Source organism: Vespa mandarinia, chromosome 3 (assembly GCF_050613455.1).
Source record: "Vespa mandarinia isolate Hongniang chromosome 3, ASM5061345v1, whole genome shotgun sequence".
Classification (NCBI taxonomy): Eukaryota; Metazoa; Arthropoda; class Insecta; order Hymenoptera; family Vespidae; genus Vespa; species Vespa mandarinia.
The window spans coordinates 6,660,603-6,681,087 of NC_140812.1; the positions used below are offsets into that span (position 1 = coordinate 6,660,603).

Genomic DNA, 20,485 nt, shown 5'->3' on the forward strand with positions numbered 1-20,485 from the left:
CGAGGTTATAGGTTGGGTGTAGCTTCATTTTCCGTTATGCGAACCCCGTTTTGTTTCCGTTGTTACAACGAACCGTCTCGCTTCAGACGCCGATCATTACTTCTTCCAGTAATTTCAGTGGCGTTGTATCGTAAAAATTGCTTGAGATCCGTGTTAGAAAGTAATAGTTCATTCCATTAATATTCAGGTAAGTTAATATATTTTTCTTTTCTTTTTAAACATTGAACGTAACAAATTAATGAAATAGACAATTCGTTCCAATTATTTCGACCTTATGCTCGCCGATATACATAGCTATTGCTGATCTTGCCTCTTCTTTATTGCCATGTTCAATATTTTACCGAATACTAATCGTTAATATTTTTTTAATATTGTTTTTTTTTATTGGCATTTAAGCTTAGTTTGTCAATTATTTCGTATCCGATGTCCAAGTAATGGTATGATGAAGTTTATTTTTTTCTTTTCTTTTTTTTTTTTTTTTTTTTTTTTTTTCTTTCTTTTTTTTTCTTTTCCTTTTGTTAATAGTATCGTAGATTTTTTTTCGTAGCCATGATTGCAACAGGAACACACAGACGCAATTAATGTTTTGTTTACTTCTTCTGGAGATTTTAAACTGACTTCGATTATTTGTAAACCATTCTAGTATGACGTACGTACCACATATTTGTGATCGTTCGTATCTGTATATTAAAATAGATACATATGTGTGTGTATATATATAATTCTAGTATCGAAGAAAAAGAACCGAGATATGTACCGTTACGTTGAAAGTACTACTACTATGTACGATAACTTGATTAACGGTACTTGCGTTCCCGCCTAATCTTTTATCATCGACAAATTTTAATAATATGAAACAAGAGTATATAAGTAAATAATAATCAAGCATTCAAGTACTTAAACATTATTCACTTTTATACTCTAAAATAATATTCGCTCATCAATATGCTGAGTAATGGAGAATGCGATATATATGATAAAATAGCACATACATAACATGTTTATTTATGCAAACTGGTATATAATCATTTTATATATCTATATCATCGTATATGAACTGCTTTGTGAATAACTTTTCTGTAGTGTCTGTACTTCTTTAGTGTAACAAGTTTGTGCTTGTGTAAAGCAAACGGGACTATGTTTGTAAAGTGAGAGACCTGTACGACAAATTCGTTAAGGTAGGACACTGAACAAAGAAATTGGGGTGCTTAATTTTTAAAAGCATCATATGAAAATAACAGTTTGCAGTTCTCAGTCAGAATTGAAATAAAAAAAAAAAATAAATAAAAAACAAAAAAAAAAGACAAAAGGAAAAAGATATTTTTTACAGTCTTTGTATTGTCATATGAATAAATAGCAGGTTTTTAAAGAAGCCTGTTATGTATGGTGTTTTTATATTTTCCTTTAAGAATGAGCACCCGAGTATTCGTTGGTGGATTAACATACCGGGTGAGAGAGCGCGACCTTGAGAAGTTCTTCCGGAAATATGGTAGAATCAAGGAGGTCGCTATGAAGAATGGATTTGCCTTTGTGGTAAGTCTAATGAGGTACAATTGTTTTTTTTACAGTATGGTAGGGACAAGAGTCTATGTTGGGGGACTTCCATACGGTACCAGGGAAAGAGACCTTGAGAGATTTTTCAGAGGCTACGGTCGTTTCCGGGATGTCCTTATCAAGAATGGTTATGGTTTTGTTGTAAGTACACATATCAAGTAAAACATAGAAATTCTTACACTTTGTTGCTCAGTTTGGTCCAAAATAATAAAATCTTATTAAAATTAGATATTTCTTTGAATGTGATATTTAATTAGAATGTGTTATTTCATTTATCTTTATTTTCTAATATTTTACATTTTATAGCAAATATATTATTTTACATTTGATAATATATAGAAAATAAATGGAATTAGTTTGTGTTGAAGTACATTTATTTATTTATTTGTTTTTTATTTTTTTTCTATAAGTTTGTATAATTTTCTGGGCCAAAAAGAGTTTAATGTGTTAAGTTATAAATATAACTCAGTTGTCTGAGTTAATGAGACCTGACCTGAGTCCCGAGCTTTGCACTATGGCTGTTTAGTGGAGTGGAAGACTTTTCGTCGATTATTCTGCAAAGAGTTTGTAAGTTATGGATAGAAAGAAGAAGTTAAAAATAGATTCAATTTTTACAAATTTATTTAATAGTAATTTCGAATTTGAAGTATCATAATATTAGTTAGAATTTCAATTTGAATATTATGGAATTACATTTATAAACTACAGATATAAATAATATTTCTATTTAATTTCAAATAAAAATTATGTTACAAGTATTTAATTTCACAAAATTGTACCATCTCGAAATAATAAGAGGAAATATTGTATTAGTCATTATCAATAAATATAACTTGTTCACAGGAATTTGACGACTACAGGGATGCCGATGATGCTGTATATGAACTAAATGGAAAAGAGCTATTAGGAGAAAGGTAATAGACACAGCAGTAGTCATCTTCTTATGAGTGTACTTAAAAGCAAGCACGATAAATTTAAATTAATTATTAATTAGAGGTGAAGGTGACATAATTTGCACGAATGAATTATTTTTAAATATAATTCTGTTCTCTAACAATTGTTGAAGTTCCTATATTTGAAAACTTTTTAAGACAAATACTTATATAAATACTACAGCTTCAATATTCTTTAATAATTTTTTTAACTGTTACACGTCTTGAATTTATCATAATCAACGTCATTCAAGTTACATCTAATTATATTTCTGGTAATATATGTATCTTCTATATAAACAATATATATATATATATAAACAGCTACAACATTAGTAGTTTTTTAAAAGTAATATATATGTAAATTTTTTAAATTATTAAACATTTTTAGTAATATTTAAAAAATTACTCAGTATGTAATATAATATGAACTTGATCATATAAAATTTGTACATTTGTGTGCTAATGTTGTAGTATCAAAATAGATGAATTCATGTTAAGAAGCAATGGCATTAAAATTGATTAAAATGAAGTTAATTTGAAAAAGTCATTAATAATTAAAACAATATTTTATATAGAAACAATGTGCTATTGCTTCTGCATAATGCAAAATACAGGCATATAATTGTAATTATTTTGTCTCATTGGACGATTTTTTGCTTATAAGCTTACATCTTCAGTAAACGGCGTCTGTCCTCCAACTTATTAATTGGATTTATTCCATAATAAGAGTGCATCTTAAAAGCCGATGTGATTTGCCGCCATTTTGAACAACTTCCATCAATTCCCCGATTATAAAGTTCTTCCTACATGCATCAGCCTTTGAGTAATGCATATCGCATGATATTATAGAACAGACGAATATAGATTAAGACTTTAGATATGCTTTTTCATAATTTCTTTGTGATCCTGAACAATGGTGTAAAAAAAAAAAAGGAAAAGCAAAATATCTCGAGGACTAAACATCATAGCATTATGGACAATGGATCACGATTAATTACGAGAAAGCCTTATGATTAAAAAGTGAAGAACTTAGATCGGCCATAAGTTGCATTAGAAGAAAAAGCAGTTAGAATTATAGGGGGACGGAGAGAAGCGTGAAAGGGGACAGCGCCTCAGAGACTGGACGATAGAGAGAGAAAAGGGAAAGTTGGATTATAATTGAACGGATATCGAGAGAAGGCTGAGGAATGGAAAGAAAAGGAAGGAAGGAAGCAGCCTTAGAGTAAGAATTAGTTGAGGACTTAGGCGGGGTTTTGTTGGGTGTGTTTCAGAGTGGCGGTGGAGATAGCACGGGGTGTTTCAGGGAGGCGAGGCGACCGTGGCTACGGACGCTCACGCTCCTGGAGAGACAAGTAAGCATATCCAATGTGTCTTGTTACAGAATTACTGTAGAGAGGGCCCGGGGGACACCTAGGGGTAGTGACCAGTGGCGCTATGGTGACTCCCGTGGTGGTTATGGGGACTCGAGGCGATCTGCGTAAGACACGCTATCCTTTTTTTTATTTTATCAGAGCGATCATAATCCCCTCCTCCCCTGCAGGCAGTCAACTCAAAATGTGCGAAATCTCGAAAAGCCTTTAAGCCTTGGCTTTTGAATACGTTGCAGTTTTTTCCTTGTATATATTTATATACACATTTATATACGTATATAACAAGTCTTTTTCTTTTTCGTATTTATATTTCTTTTTCTTTTTTTCTCTCAAGCTTTATTACTTTTTCACTAACTAACAATAATGAACGATTTCGCACATAGCCCGTACAGGGAAGAACGTAACCTTGGATATGATAAGCTCTAATTTAGAGAGCATAGTGACAAACAGTGGCGCGTTATTACATAAAGTTACATTTGTGCTTTTTAAAAAAGAAAAGAAAAAAAAAAAAAAAAAAAGAAAAAAATTTTTTTAAATTCATTTAGTCAATAATTTCAACTTTTTTAAATCGGTTGTCTTGGATTTGACTGCTCTCCCGAGTACGTCGAATAATCGCTTTGATGCTAGTGTGCACACGTAATATAGCATAATGCCTAGTGATACCCTCCCAGACATTATGTTTATTGCTCGTAGATAAAGAAGAGAATTAGAGAGCGTGGGAGAGAAAGAGAGGGTAAGAATGATAGAGTGAATGAATTAATTTAAAACAAAAAAACTAGAAAATAATGACAAACTGACAGACGATAGACTATCAAATCGACTAGACCAATAGATGGACAAAAAGGCTGATAAAAAAAAGAGATGGTATGTTGTATGAATATGTATGTATGTGGTATGCTTGTGTGAAGCGAACGAGATAGGGAAGAGTGTGCGTAAGACAGAGACGGATGAAAGAATATAATTGGCGACTAATAGATGTGTGGTATTGTGTTTGTTACAGCCGAGACGATATGCGGCACGACAGGTACGCTATTGCTGCATTTTGAGTAGATTTGATTCGATTGGAACAGGTGATTGATTGTGTGCCTGAGCAATGAGTGCAAATCTGTAGTTATTTGCTGAAGGTTTTACCATCGATCCGTTATTTCTGTTCACATAAGATCCCTTTTTGCAGAGATAGTGTGAACAGAAACACGAGGACTGCATCTAGCTACAAGCAATCATTGCCCAGGTACATACATCCAATGTTACGCTCTAAAGATACATCTTTATTTATTCAATTTTTATTGTAATATTGCATTATTCGTCATTCTTGCGTTTTTCGTTAAATTTTTCGCTATATTAATGTAAAGTCAGGTCCAAGACAAACCTGCTTATTTTAAAAGAGTCATGCAGATAATACCAATTTATTTTCCTTTTTTAGATATGGACCACCAACACGCACCGAGTATCGCCTCACCGTGGAGAATCTATCAAGTCGTGTCAGTTGGCAGGTAAGCTGTATATTTACAATTTTCATACTTATAAATACTTCAACGTGAGTTTGATTGCTACTCGAGGTTCCAGATAGAGCAGTGCACCCGATGTGTTCGTTATATCATAACACAAGGCTCTGTATTTTCTATCCCGAGTCGAACCAAACTTACTTTCTGCATTAGTATTAATATTTTATATTTGCTTTTCTTTTATCGCTTTTATGTTCGATTACACATGAAAGAACTCTTTCTCGTATTCAAAGATGTACATTTTGATCAAGTAAGTCTGTGGCATTCAAAATGAGATCTCTTAGATATGGATGAACATTTCAACGCAAGATACGAGGTCGATACTTTAATAAAAAAAGACACGCGCGCGCGCAAAAGTTACATCAAACAGAGATATAAGAGGAGCTGCAAGAGAAGGAAAAAGAAGAGTATTTTTCACGATAAGGAATATATCGTTATATAGAGATGATCTATGGAAGAGCATATATTTTACAGATAAAGAAATACTAGTAGAGGATAATATAACTCACGCATCGTAGACGTTCTGTGCTTTCTTCGCACGAAGAAACAAGGCTAAGGAAAACCATACGGAGAAGAAGATTCATATACGTTGCCAAGGGCAGTGTGCAAAGTGTGCAAGCGATGTGGGAAATACCAGGACGCATTCGAGATGTTGCAAAACTAAGCCAAGAAAAATTCTATTCAAAGAAATGTTGGGAGACGAGCAAAACGCAAATCATTTTGCGTATTTATATATATATATATACATATTATATATATATGGACCAAGTCTTACTTGATCAATTTACATTATATAAAATATACGTCTATCGTTGCACTTTCCGGATGATTGGTTGTCTCTTTCGCTGAAAAAAAATAAATAAATAAAAAAAGTATATATATATAAAAGAAAAAAAAAAAAAAAAAATTCTCGATCGGTCGGTCGGTTTTTGATAACTCTCGGACGTTACTTTTTCAATTTATTATTTTATTTACGTTCGGCCAGCAGTTGAGGAAAAACAATAAAATTGATCTTCTTTCCGAAGAGCCATATCCTCTTCGCCGAGGAGGGGCGACCGGTAGGGCCAATAGACTGATGATGTGCGATGATAAAGATGACAATGGGCCCGCCTTGAGGTCAAGTGACACCAGATTGGTTTCTGAGGTGTGTCCCGGGTGAGAGAGAGAGCCGCGAGAGACACTGGGTACACCTACTACCTATCTACCACCTACTACTACTTGCGCACAGTGATACGTGGTGAAACCCAGTGATACGCCCCAGTGATATATTCTCTTACATACTTCGATCCTTTCATCGTAACCACTGGGGGAGCGTCCGTTCGTCCGTCTGCAAGCACGAACATGCCTTTGACCTATTTATTTCTATACATTGGAAATAACTGTTTTACTCTTCAGTCTTTACTTATTATCACCTTTATCACCAACGAGTCATGATTTTATCCTGTATTACAAAACCGACATTATTACTTACTACTACTACTACCACCACTACCACCAACACTACTACTACTCCCATCCAACATCATCATCGTCATCACCATTACCACTGGTACTACTCTTCTACGACTGTTACTGCTACTGGTACGGCACCAATCTAGCCATCTAGTAAGTCAGGCAGCAGCCACCCATGAGAGGGCATACATGCGGGCCGAAACCCGAACCAACCGCGACTGCGCCACACAGATCCGTTCGACCCGACCAAGCGCCCTGCGTCTGGCCTTTCTCTCTGTCCGTAAGCAAGGTGGTGCCTGGGCCCAAGGTAAATGCGTCACCTTAAACGAGTGTACTCTTCTTAGATATATATCTATTATATCTATATACACTTACACACATGATAATGTTTATTATTCATATACATTGTCTCATTAACTTTTTTTACTGTGCACCATAGTTCAGTACAGCTATCGTTATATATCATGTATATGCATATATAAAAATATATACATGTATGCATATGTACATAGATATATCCATTGATAGTTTTTGGAATTTGGAGCCCTGCACACGCAAGAGACAGGAGACAGGAGACTATACATAGCTATGACATTACTGTGCTCGAAATTAGGCATCCATTCGTTATAGAATAAGACACGTGTTAACTACATTCATTTCTCTGTCTTATTTATTTATCATTTTTTTTTCTCTTTTTTTTTTTTTTTTTTTTTTTTTTTGACTTGATTATGTATATGAATATTCCTGATAATCGTATACTGTTGTCATACACAAATTTTACCCTTTAAATTCTGATTCAGTCGTGTAAGATTATTCAAAAGTTTTTACTTGAAATCTAGAAATAATACCAACTTTTCTTTATGCAAGACAATTTAACGACAGAAATTCAAGTTTTTAAATAATATAAATAAGAACAAAGGTAATTTCAGAAAGAAAAATATAGATGAATCTCAAAATGGGGAAAGGATTGGCTATACTCCCTCGTTACATTGCTCTGTCTTCCATTTGTACAAAGAGGTATGATGTCGTTGAAAAAGAGAAGCTACATCGTGGATCCAAGGATACACAAGGACCCCAAGTTAGAAACAGTGAAAATTTACTGGTGTTCATGAACAAGAGTTACCTACAGCATTAAGCCGTACCTGGTTCCCACATATATGAACAAGCACAGATATCGATGAGTTACCTGATGAGAAGATGCTACTAATATTTTCTATGAATATCAAAGAAAGAACTGCAGGAATTACGAATTAAAAAAAAAAAAAGAGGGAAGTCATTCTATGGACAAAAGCTGCCATCATATAACATTCACCAAGGGAATATCAATGAAGTTTGACTTGTTCAAAAGAACGATATTTGGAACTTCGGAGTCTACGTTTGGGCGATGTTCGTCGATGTAACAAGAATCCGGTGTTATAATCATCTTCCCGTTATGAGGATTTTTCTTTATTTTGCGATATAAGATATAGACTTGGGAGCGATCACTGGTGCGGTGGACTTTATTTAGTCTTTTTTTTTTTTCTTCTTTTTTAAATATTTTTTTGTAATAATATTAAACATTCATTTTCATATTTTTGTGTATTTCAGTGATATTGCAAAGCAGTATATCTTGAATAGACAATAGTAATGCTGTATCCTTAAATTTTGTTGTGTAGACACTCCACAGGTTTTTTTTTTTTTTTTTGTAATAGAAGAGATTCTGCATCATGTTTGTCATATGGCTATAGATAGAAAGGATACTGTAATTTATATTATTATGTATGATCAACTGTGAGCCACTTTGCAGAAATTTCAATGAAATTATACATGTAATTATATGATTTAAATGGACTGAAAAAAAACTAAGTTTTTACATAATAAGATCAAGAAATTTTTTCTGCAAAGTGGAGATATTTAGAAAATTAATAATAATAAAATGTATAAAGCATTGAATTGCATAAAAAGAAAGGTTGCATCAAATGCAGATACTAAATTCGAGCACGTGATCTTCAACATAATTCATATGTGAAGATACAGATAGATGATAGGTCATGATACATTGTTTTTTTTCTTTAGGATTATATTTAGGTTGCCTTTATAAATGGGAAGATCTCTAATAGGATTATAATGTAACAGTGCACAGGATACATATTAATCTTTGCGATAAATCAACCTAGGAACACATTCTAGTAAAGTTTAATCGCAATTATTATTTGTAAATTTTGCAACTGTTTGAATTACTGCGATATATTGATTATATTTTTTTATGTAACGCTTAGGATTTGAAGGATTATATGCGACAAGCTGGAGAAGTAACTTACGCAGATGCACACAAACAACGCAGAAATGAAGGGTAATGTTACAAATCAATCCTACACTTATTGTACTGACATGCATATTTTGAATCTCGAATGTGATTGATAAAATATTTATTTTGATTACAGAGTTGTAGAATTTGCTACATATTCAGACCTGAAAAACGCTATAGATAAACTAGATGACACAGAATTGAATGGACGTAGAATCAGGCTTATCGAAGACAAGAGGCGCGGTCGTCGTTCAAGATCTTCGAGTTCGAGATCCAGATCACGATCGCGCTCTCGATCTCGTCGCCGATCCCGCTCCCGCTCAAGGTATAATCGTCGTTCTCGAACCCGATCAAGGTACTGTCGGGGGCGATACAAGTCTCCTACTTATTTTTATGTTATTTATTATCCCTTACATTTTACATATTTGTTTATCATCACATTAGAATCCCAAATATTTTAATTATACACCATATATATGTATATATGTATATATATATATGTATATGTATATATATGTGCGTGTGTGTCTCTGTATATATGTATGTATATATATATATATATATATATATATATATATATATATAATTTCTTTATTTAATCCAAGTCTGCTTATATTCTGAATAATATAAGTAGATTTTTTTCTTTATATATATATATATATATATATATATATATATATATATATACATACATATATATGTAGTATATAAGTAATTATTCTAGAGGTGCCATTTAATTTCTTTACATTGACATATGTATGCCATGTAAAAATTATTGTCCTTAATTGGACTTATTGTATCTCTTTGATTATCAGAAGCCGCAGAAGCTCTCGTAGTCGCAGCCGACGAAGCAGTCGTTCAAAATCAAGAGCACACTCAAAATCTAAATCAAAATCCAAATCCAAGTCCCCCGAACGTAGTCGCTCACGTTCAAAGTCAAAGTGAGTATCAAATTATTTCTTTTTGACGTCTAGCTTTCGTATTTGAATTTTTATCAGATCAAATCACATCGTGTTATCCGTTCATATATTTGTCTTTGTTTGTTTCATTTCTTGCGTACTTGTTGATAACTTCATATTCCCATTCTGATATTGGCAGTGCTTTGGGCTGGGTACATGCCTTGAGCTCTCATGCTTGTTCACATATAATGCGCATCAATCATCATGCGCAAGCTTGGAAAAAGAGTTCCTTTGTATTTCATTAAGTTTTTCTCTTCTTTATTTGAACTATAATTTTACAGATCAAGAGACCGCTCAAAGTCGAAATCTAAGTCAAAGTCCAAATCCAGATCTCGTTCTAGGTCCAAGGCTGAGAGGTCAAAATCCAGGTCGCAGTCCAAATCAAAAGCCAAGTCTCCCTCAAAGTGAGTCTTTCTCGCTAAATTGAATTTTGCGTTTCCGTGTCTTTATTGTAACGTAATGAACTAAATTAGCGAGTTGAAAATGTATGACAGAGAAATGCAAATAGTTAAATCAATTCTAGTAGCGCAAGAAATAAAAATGTTGTGTTTTAATTAAAATGAACCTTTGGTTTATACATTTTTCGTTATATTGTTTTATAGGGATAGATCCAGCCGTGAACGATCGAGAGGCGACAGGTCCCGATCTCGATCAGGAAGCAAACATAGCAAAAGTCACAGTCCCTCCCATTCGCCTATGAACGGAGATAAATCACCAGAAAGCAACAAACAAAAAGTTGTTGACTGAATGATGAAGGGATTTTTAAACGGAACTTAACGCCAATCTTCCGTTATTTTTCTTTTTCTTTTTCTTTTTTTTTATATTGATTCATATTCAAGAAGCCGATTTGATTTAATTGATAGCGAATATACAGACTCCATGGTGTTTAAACATCGTACATGACGAAAAAAAATGTGTCCTATACATTTTTCGACAGAAAAAAAAATATTAAATGCTACAGCATTAATCGCCTACATAATTGGCTTGAAAGTAATATTATATTTAATTAAACCAATTCAGTATCATTGGTTCTCTGTTTATTGTAAATTACACAAAAACATTTTATAAGCCATCTCACAAGTATCTAGGAAATTAAGGTTTCTTTGTACCTTAAACGGTCTCTACACATTTTGGATGTATCACCGTATACATAACATAGGGAACCCCTTATAATGGCTTTTTGTATATATTGCTAAGAGTTACTTTACACTAAGAAGATAATATGTGATGTGTATTAAATTTTAGAAATAAGAAACATCAGATTATCAATAAAGCACTTGTGTCAATCCATTTTTTTAAATATTCTCGCAAGTGTTCCCTTATGTTTCTTCATTTCGAATGTAGTTTGGTTTCAATGTGAAAATACTTTAAATAAAGTGCATAATATTCTTCTATTTTGTCAATGTATTCTATTAGTAACCTATTAGTATCATATTTTTTTCATAAAGTCAAAAATTAAATCAATTTTAAGTAAAAATGAAATTAAGATAAAAAACTAACTATATATAATTAACTATATATAACGATTACATTTTACAAATGGTTATAATGTAATGATTTCATATATTTAAAAAAACAATTATCATGTAAATTTATATAAATTTATTTGATTTATTGAGAAATACAAGTATTTGATTTAAAAATACACAAATATATTTATACATACGCAGTTAAATTGTGTTATGGAAATAAGTTAATTAAGAAAATGTGTTTGTTTCACTATTCACGGTATAATCTATAAGCATTTTTGTGAACCAAGATATCCCCGCAGTCTGCCACATGACGCGCAGCTGGAACGATGACGATGCGGTGAGTCATCCCAAGCCATCAACCCTCATCTTCTGAAATCCCCCTGTATACCGCAAATAGTAACAACGGTTTCTCTCATGCCCTTAGCAACGAGAAGTTAAATCTAGCGAAAAAGAGTACCAATGAATGCATACTAACCCTTAGTGACTATAATAATACTCAGCATCAAGCTCTCTAGAAAATATTTTCTTAAGATTTTTCCACTCTTTTTACGCATATCACTTTCTTATTTTATCAATACGTAATTGTGAATAACAACATATAATAAGAAATGATGTTACTCTGCTTCATATAAAATAATGGTATATCATTGAAAATTATAATACTTATTAATAATTTCCTATCATAAAATATCAATATTATTATTATTATTAGGATCATAATAATGGTATAAATCTTCAAAAGATCGATAATTACAGTATATAATAATCTCAATGTACTATATGACATATAGATTGAAATTTGCAGAAATAACAAATTAATTAAATAAAATAAGTTTTAAAAATTATTACTATTAAATAAAAGTAGCAATGTTAATTTTCCGTGAAATGAATAATATGTCGAAATAAATGATCTAAATACATATCTCTAGATAAAATCAAGATAAATCATAGTTATCGAATTAGTTACAATGGCAGCACTATCGCATGCAGAACGAAGAAGGGAGCATCGTAGACGCTCGGTGATTGGTTCGTAAGAGAAGAATGGGGATACGGGGCCCGCAGGAGTGGTGGAAGTTTTCTCTCCTCGGCCGCTGTACCTGATTGCGTGGCGTCACGCAGAAACACTAACGGATCAGTCGGCGTGCCGTTTAGTTCTTGTCCTTGAATTTTCGTCTGGCCTACGTGTATTCTCCCACACCGTCTCAAGTCTTATAGCAGTGATAATCGACGACGACAGGTCAGTGATCCCTACTTCTCATATTTATTGTTTTAATCATTCACAACGAATCATCATTTACTCCTTTTAACATTTTACCGGCTCGAGCCGGCATATTTAAAAATATCGAGTTTATTACGCCGGTGAAAAGTAATTATATTTTTACGTTGTTCCTCTTACCCCCTTCCCTTCTTAAATTTTTCCTAAAGTATCGATGTTATATGTAAATAATTTATTATTAAAAAGCGAAGATTTGCCGGTTTAACCAGAGAACAAGAAAAAAAGAAAGAGAAAGAGAGAGAAAGAGAAAGAGATAGAGAGAGAAAAAGAGAGAGGGGTGTGGTCGATATCATATAAAACTAAGTATCAAGTAAAAGCTTCGTATTGAAGTTTACAATTCGTCTCTCATGTAATATTTTTGATCCGTCTCATTCGATTTTCTTTTCAATAAACCAATTGTTCCGCGCGAAATTATCGGACAAAGACGGTCGAATGCGAAAGGGCGTGGTTTTGACAGATGCAGAAGAACGCCTATCAAACATACTGATTCGTTTTTTCATCGATGCATTAAAATATATTATTGTCGATAATACTCCATTCTCTTATTTTCTTCTTTCTTCAAAATTTAAATTCCGTATGCGTTTTCCAGCTTACATAGGCGCACTGTTACCAAGGCAACGATGCCATATAATAGAATATTCTTTTTTTAAATTTCAAATGAATTCCTTTCGAGTTACTGTCAAACGGAACGGAATTATAAATTTAGCCGAATATATTTCGAGGCCGCTGCGTTAACCGTGACCATGAAAAGGGAGTCCGAGTAAATATACACGGTGTCTCATTTTATACGGCAATGATTGATGATTTATTGTTAAAATTATTAATAATATAAAAGAATATTTTAAGAATAAATATAAAAGAGTTTTCGAGAGTTTAAAAATTAATTGAAATTATCAAGATTTTTACAAATATCAGCTAACTTCAATAAAATCGATTATATTTCTATGAACCTATCGAGATGTAACATCCTGTATATACACATATACACGTATATTTACTAGAGGGAATATGTGTGTATATGTGTATATATATATATATATGTCGAAATGGAGTCGACGAACCCCACTACTCGAATCACCCTATGCCAATCGATGAATCCGTCTGCGTCGTGTCGTTGGCCCCCTCTCGAAGAACACCACCTCTTCTCCCCCACATCGAAATTCTATCGAAGCGTGCTTTGAACTCAAACGATTTAACGATCTTTGGGGTAGTTTCAAGAAAAGGACCGTTCTAAATTTAGATGTTTTTTTCTGTATATATATATATACATATATATACATACATGCATACATACATATACATAGACATATGTATATATATATTTTTTAGTGAATGAATCATTCCAAATTCCCATAGCTAGATACGTACCTGAGCTTTCGCAGAACCGTTCGATACGGCGCGCGTGCGCGCACTCCAGGGTTCGTTAGCCGTCACGGTCGCGCACGAAAGAGAGAAAGAACATTAACGTTTCGTCTCTTATTTTACATGCAACGACGATCTTTGCACATATGTATGTATATACGTGTATCCTGCATACGTGTATATGCTTTTTTCTTTCTTTCTCTCTCTCTTTCTCTCTGGTTTTTTCATACATACACATGTGTGTATATATATATATTATATATATATATATATATATATATATATATATATAGATGCATAGTTCAACCCACCGGTCGATACGCGTATATATGAAGATATAAACGTGTGTGCTTACCTAAGTACAGGCCGTTTCAAACGAACTCTAAATTCACTTCGTTATCCCTTTTCATTCATTTATGACATTAAAGATTTTTCATCCTTTCGTTTTTTTTTTTTTCTTTTTTTTTTACATAGATATATGATATATTAAATATAATTAAATTAACATATTGCAATAGAATTTACAATTTGATTTATTTCAATGCTTAATTACTGTTTGAATTCGATCGTCTGTTGGGGAAAAAAGATAAAAATACATTGAGTGGCCACGCCCTGTCGCTACAACGACGATACGACGGATTAATGAATTTGTACTAAAATAATGAACGCCATGGAAAATATTAAGTTGGAAAGATATCATTTTTTCATTCTCCTTACATATTTATATATAGATATATATATGCATGCATATTTTTACATACGTATATTTTGGTTAATATCGTATCAATTAACGCCATACATACATATATTTTCAATCCCGAAAAAGGTAATATAAAGTGAATAATATGAAACAAACTATACATAGGTATAAACACGTATCTCAATGTACGTCGAAGAAGTCCAGCATTAAATGCTATTACCCAAGTTAATTGGTTGCCGCGTAAACTGGTTGGTTGCCAGCTGTAAGATCTCATTTGCCTGATGTACCTGTTATTTCCAAATATTTCTTTCTTTCTTTTTTTCTTTCTATTTCTTTTCTTTTTTTTTTGTTTTTTTTTTTGTTTTCTTCGATAATATTTTTCGAAGCCTTCGCGCGTACCATCACACACACACACATATATATACATAACGTAAAAATTACTTGGAGTTCTCGACCGACTCTAAAAGATATATGGATTCGAGTGTATCTCTTATGTTAGACGATCTCGCATACTTTATACAACGAATATGGAAGTAACGAGATGTTCAGATTCAGTAAAGTGCGCAGTAGGCCGTTCATATTTAAGGATGAAGAGGGTGATTCACTCGTTCAACCGAAGCAACGAGCGTCCTGTAAACCGGCATGGATTGTCGTTCCGTGCAACCTAGTTTCCTTATTAACTTGCCGCTCTCCTTTCCTCGCCAGATGCATTTGACCGAGAAAATTCGCATGAACTTGCAGAATGATTTCTCCGGATCTTCATCAAATAATATTACCATCTTGTCGACATTTTATTTAACGTTGAGAAAACGAAAGAAACTTGCTGTGTAATGTACGCTAGGTGTCCTAGTTGAGTTGAATATCTTCGTTGTTTTTGATGACACGGATAAATCTCTCTGAAACAAATTGCACGGTTCGAACGTGATGAAAATATGATTACATACAAAATGATCTTTTCCAAGGTAATCTTTATCATTAGAACGGAGAGATATACAAGATGATTAAATCAAATAGGACATCTTCTTATGTCCTAAATTATAGATTAACTATTAAACGACTGAACTTTTATTTTATACAGTTTTTTAGAAATATTAATATTTTATTTATTATGATTATTTTAAATTGTGTAAAATAATTTTTACATATATAAATATATAAATATATTTATCTCGTACGAGTGAGATTTACTTTTTCTTTATCCACTTGTATACCGTAAGGCTATCAAGATATCGCTTGTCTTTACGTCTTACCGTTACATGCAACCATACATACACACAATATTATTCCATACACTTTTATATATATATATATATATAATACACCTGAGATAAACGTACACATTCACGTAATATCGACACCCACGTATATTTGGAAAAATATGCAATGTACAGCCAACTGTATATACAATGGCACCTGAAAATAATTCTGCATTCTTTCGAACTGATCGAGTGTTTTTTTTTTTTTTTTTTTTTTTTTTAACATTCTGAAGTAGTAAATAAATGTAAAAAAAAAAAAGAGAAGAAGAGAAAAGCAAGAAACGTATGTGATATGATTTATATGATTAAAAATCTATTTATTTAATTTCAAACAGTATAAGATCATTTTTGTGAGTCACTCTAAAGGACGAAGAACATACTCTTGCCTCGCATATAATGCCTCTCTTCGATTCTCTCTCTCTTTCTCTCTCTTTTTCTCTCTTTTTCTCTCTTTTTCTCTCTTTCTCTCTCTTTCTCTCTCTTTCTCTCTCTTTCTCTTTCTGTCTATAACAGGCATACAAGCGACTACCATATAAGGACCTATACAGTCTTGTCGATGCTGACCCACCATTCGTGAGAGAGAGCATATCCCTCGAAACTCTTTCTCGGTCTTCGAGGATCGTCTTTCGTACTCCCGATATTTACAACATGGCTTTGTTCAAAAGTTCTGTCACGAATATTCTATTTTAGACAGACGCGAAGCCTTTTAAGAATCATTTTTGTTTTTTTTTTTCCTACATTACACTCCAGTAAACTTTACACAATAACCGATTAAGAATACATGTTTTCGCATACTTATATTACGTTGATGAACGCACATATGTGTCTGCGGTTTCATGTAAGACACATTACACGATCTTGTAACGATTTGATACGGCTTTGGTGTACTATATCAGAAGATGTTTATACAAAAGTTGTCATAGAAGCTTCAGCGAACGTAATTTCGTTTGCGTCCAAAAAAAAAAGTAATGAAAATTAATAAAAAAAATTAATAAAAAGAAAAATTAATGAAAATTAATAAAAAAATTAATAAAAAAGAAAATTAATGAAAATTAATAATTATATTTTTTTTTTATCACCCACAAAATGTCTTTTTAAAAGAAATTTTTTAACTAAGAATACGTAATTTAAAACAATTGTATTTTTATATGAATTTAATTATCCATTATTCTTAATTTTATGATAAAACAAAATATCTAATTGGAAACTATACGTTAATGTCATTCAAGGAAAGAAATTCTAAAATTATGCAGGAACAAAACGAATAAAGTGATGAGAGGAAGCTTAAACAGGAAGTAGCAAGCCGCCGCTATTTCCTGTTCGTAACGTATAGCTTACTTGGTTACCATTAAATAAGAGTTAGGAAAAAAAGGGCAGACGAGTAAATTTTGCTGAAAGTCATGATTCAATATTGAACGATGTATATTCAATTTCACGATTTATTTCAATGTATATTTCCGACGTAACTGTCTATATGACCGACCGACAATGAGTATTGATAACGGTGTATATATAAACAGAATCTCGTCAAGTTATGATAGAAGTTAAAAAAAACAATAAAATCCATAGCGTAAATAATGTAATATAAACTCGTTATATGTTTTTTACTTCATTGAATTTGACGGAATTAATAAATATAATGATTCATAAGAATGATCGTATATGCCTTGATAATCGTTTTATTAAATTCATGTGACAGATTTATATAAATTATTTCTAAAAAAAATATTTAAGTCAAGCGCTATGTCCATATGATTAATACGTCGATCGTAATACCGATTCAACGTTTTATTTTTTTTTTCCTTTTTATTTTTTTTTTTCCTTTTTTTTTTTTTTTTATGTATATCGAAATCATGCGAAGAATTATTGCTGACAGATATATGTTATTAGATATCTTTCATATAATACGTATGCACCTTTAAAAAAAAATGATTGTAGAATTCTTGAAATTCAACTATATCACCTCCATGGTAAGAACGACCAGACATTTCGTCCAGTTTGGTCAGATCCCGCCTGAAGGAACGCCCATTTTGCCCTCTCCACGCCGTTAAACAGTGGCAAACAGTCAGCAGAGGGAGCCCGCGTGCATAAATTCACTTACTCCATTAGCCGAAAGTAGATTGTGCGCCGAGGTCCAAGAATACGATAATAACGCATACGGCACTGAATAGCGATCTCGAATCCTCCCCCCCCATATATATAATCTCTTTCTGCTCAAAGTTAGTCGTTCTCCCCGTGAATGTGGTATAGATTAATTCATTTTTTTTACTTGCCCAAATAAAATCAATATTTATCGTAGTCATTTGATTATACTCGCTCAAATGGAACAAACGAGAATCGAAATTCGATTTCGTTTCTCCGAATCGATATTAACCAAAAATTTTTACAGATAACATACTTATAGAATAATAATATTTGAAAACAGAGTCCAAGTAATTAAAAATATATATATAGATATATATAGATATATATCTATATATTGTATAAGATTAAGAAAGAGATTTCCAATTTGTTAAGTATATGGCATTATTTCAGATTGAAGAAGTTTAACGCAGCATCATGTCAAGCCCGTCGTTAAAAGATCTACCTAAAGTGGCGCTAGATTTGAAAAGCGAGCTAGAAGGCTTCAATCACGGTTGTATGAAGAAGGCAGCAACTGCGGAGAAAAACGTCTTGCCTTCTGCAGAAGGTATTTTAAACGATTTAAATGATTTGCAATAATTTATTTATCTTTTGTGATCGTACGAATAATATCGAAGAAGTTATAATTGTAGTTATGATCAATCAGATTTTACAAGTTTTATATTATTAGTACACGTTAAAAAAGAAGTGTCGATTATTTTTAATTTAAAAATATATATAGACGTACGACAAGAGCGACAACATTCCGAATTGATTCATGACGTGGAAAGTTTTAAACAACATCAGTTGAAGCATGCAGATACAAAAGAGAAGATTATTTTACCAAATGCCAAAGGTATTGAAACGAAAGTAGAACATTCGAACAAACGAAAAGTTGTCTACATTATTTTGGTAACAGTATAATCAAAAAATCGATTTTAAGATCAAAGCTTAAAGCTTGCTTGGAGATAAACTCAATCAAAATTTCGCTTTTTCATAAAGAATATCGGGCAAAAAAATAGACTGAGATTATATAGAACAGGCTATGTTTCAATATTCCTATCATGGAACTCATACTCATTAATATGTATACGTCCTAAGTTATTTTCATGCATATGTTTGTATATATGTTTATGCTTATGTGTTTTCATCATTGTTTTCAGGTAACTTCGTCTTTAAAAAAAATGCTTATTAACATTATAATACTCATTGAATGTTGTTATTGTATTGTTATAATTTATTTTCAATGTTTACAGATGTTGCAGCAGAAAAAACTCAGCAAACGCTGATCGCTGGCATTGAAACATTTGATCCAACTAGTTTGAAACATACTACAACTCAGGAGAAGAATCCATTGCCTGATAAAGATGGTGAATATACATTTAAATTAATTGCAATAACTTTTACCAATTATTTCACCATTTCTACCGCTTACTATTATTATTCAATTATATAAAATCTAATTGCATTTATATAAAAATAAGAACATTACGTATAAATTATAATTTATTTTGCTATTATCTATTACAGCGATTCAGCAAGAAAAGGGAAAACAACAATTGATCTCTGGAATCGAAAATTTCGATCCAGCGAAACTCAAGCATGCAGAAACGCTTGAAAAAAATCCTTTGCCTACCAAAGAAGGTTTGTATGATTTTTATTGAAACATTTAAAAAAAGAAACAAAAAGATAGATTGAAATATATATATATATATATTTTTTGTATTTTAGCAATCGATGCTGAGAAAATAGCTGCTTAAGAATATTGTCAGAAGAATGAAGAAGAGAAAGAGCAGCAATTTGTCATTTCTTCCATTTTCTATATCATGACATTGTATAACAATAATTCATACATTGCCAACAAAAATGTGAATGCGAAACACTGTGTTAATGTAATCTCATGATTATACTTATACTACCGTCACAAACGTTCCTTCTGGCGATATCTAAACGCAATAAATGGTTTTCTATTACGATCAAGAAAACCTTAGATATTGTGGCGATGCGAGTCCTAATATTTTTTGTCAAACTAACTTCATTTTAGGCTCAAGACGCTATCATCCAAATATTTTGATACTCGTCAAAGGATGTACTTTTTATACTAAAAAAGCTGCACGCAAGTAAAACTTTATTTTCTATAGCAGCAAGATTGGTGGCATTGCATACGTTATAGATATCGCAGAGCTACACCGATTGACTTTATATTTGTGTAAAAATCATATTTTATATAACGGGC

General features: G+C 32.3%; 2 protein-coding genes across 20 annotated transcripts; both read left to right on the plus strand.

The window, feature by feature from the left end:
* The first annotated feature begins 26 nt into the window (after nt 1–26).
* On the plus strand, nt 27–11,456 carry B52 (serine and arginine rich splicing factor B52). 17 transcript variants are annotated; one of them, XM_035884278.2, is made up of 12 exons: nt 27–187; nt 1,569–1,695; nt 2,398–2,468; nt 3,761–3,841; nt 4,860–4,883; nt 5,034–5,090; nt 5,283–5,352; nt 9,075–9,148; nt 9,240–9,458; nt 9,919–10,044; nt 10,344–10,466; nt 10,665–11,456. In XM_035884278.2, the coding sequence occupies exons 2-12, from the start codon at nt 1,570–1,572 to the stop codon at nt 10,807–10,809; spliced, it is 1,116 nt and encodes a 371-aa protein (XP_035740171.1). In that variant the 5' UTR covers nt 27–187; nt 1,569; the 3' UTR covers nt 10,810–11,456. The 17 variants fall into 17 exon arrangements, with proteins under 17 accessions (XP_035740171.1, XP_035740169.1, XP_035740165.1 ...); XM_035884276.2 differs by lacking the exon at nt 3,761–3,841 and adding an exon at nt 3,871–3,966; XM_035884272.2 differs by lacking the exon at nt 3,761–3,841 and adding an exon at nt 3,871–3,966 and having other exon boundaries at nt 10,404–10,466.
* A 1,154-nt stretch (nt 11,457–12,610) lies between these two features.
* cib (thymosin beta cib) lies at nt 12,611–20,121 on the plus strand. 3 transcript variants are annotated; one of them, XM_035884138.2, is made up of 6 exons: nt 12,611–12,771; nt 18,664–18,817; nt 18,992–19,105; nt 19,506–19,619; nt 19,780–19,893; nt 19,981–20,121. In XM_035884138.2, the coding sequence occupies exons 2-6, from the start codon at nt 18,688–18,690 to the stop codon at nt 20,007–20,009; spliced, it is 501 nt and encodes a 166-aa protein (XP_035740031.1). In that variant the 5' UTR covers nt 12,611–12,771; nt 18,664–18,687; the 3' UTR covers nt 20,010–20,121. The 3 variants fall into 3 exon arrangements, with proteins under 3 accessions (XP_035740031.1, XP_035740033.1, XP_085511940.1); XM_085655814.1 differs by lacking the exon at nt 12,611–12,771 and adding an exon at nt 18,244–18,372; XM_035884140.2 differs by lacking the exon at nt 18,992–19,105.
* Nucleotides 20,122–20,485: the final 364 nt, after the last annotated feature.

Excerpts from the sequence above, each read along its gene's own strand:
- cib (XM_035884138.2), top strand. The coding sequence starts at position 18,688 with ATGTCAAGCCCGTCGTTAAAAGATCTACCTAAAGTGGCGCTAGATTTG. Across the intron at positions 18,818-18,991 it reads CGTCTTGCCTTCTGCAGAAG|ACGTACGACAAGAGCGACAA; the intron begins GTATTTTAAACG and ends AAATATATATAG. Across the intron at positions 19,894-19,980 it reads TCCTTTGCCTACCAAAGAAG|CAATCGATGCTGAGAAAATA; the intron begins GTTTGTATGATT and ends TTTGTATTTTAG.
- B52 (XM_035884276.2), top strand. The coding sequence starts at position 1,570 with ATGGTAGGGACAAGAGTCTATGTTGGGGGACTTCCATACGGTACCAGG. Across the intron at positions 3,967-4,859 it reads GGGGACTCGAGGCGATCTGC|CCGAGACGATATGCGGCACG; the intron begins GTAAGACACGCT and ends TGTTTGTTACAG. Across the intron at positions 10,045-10,343 it reads CGCTCACGTTCAAAGTCAAA|ATCAAGAGACCGCTCAAAGT; the intron begins GTGAGTATCAAA and ends ATAATTTTACAG.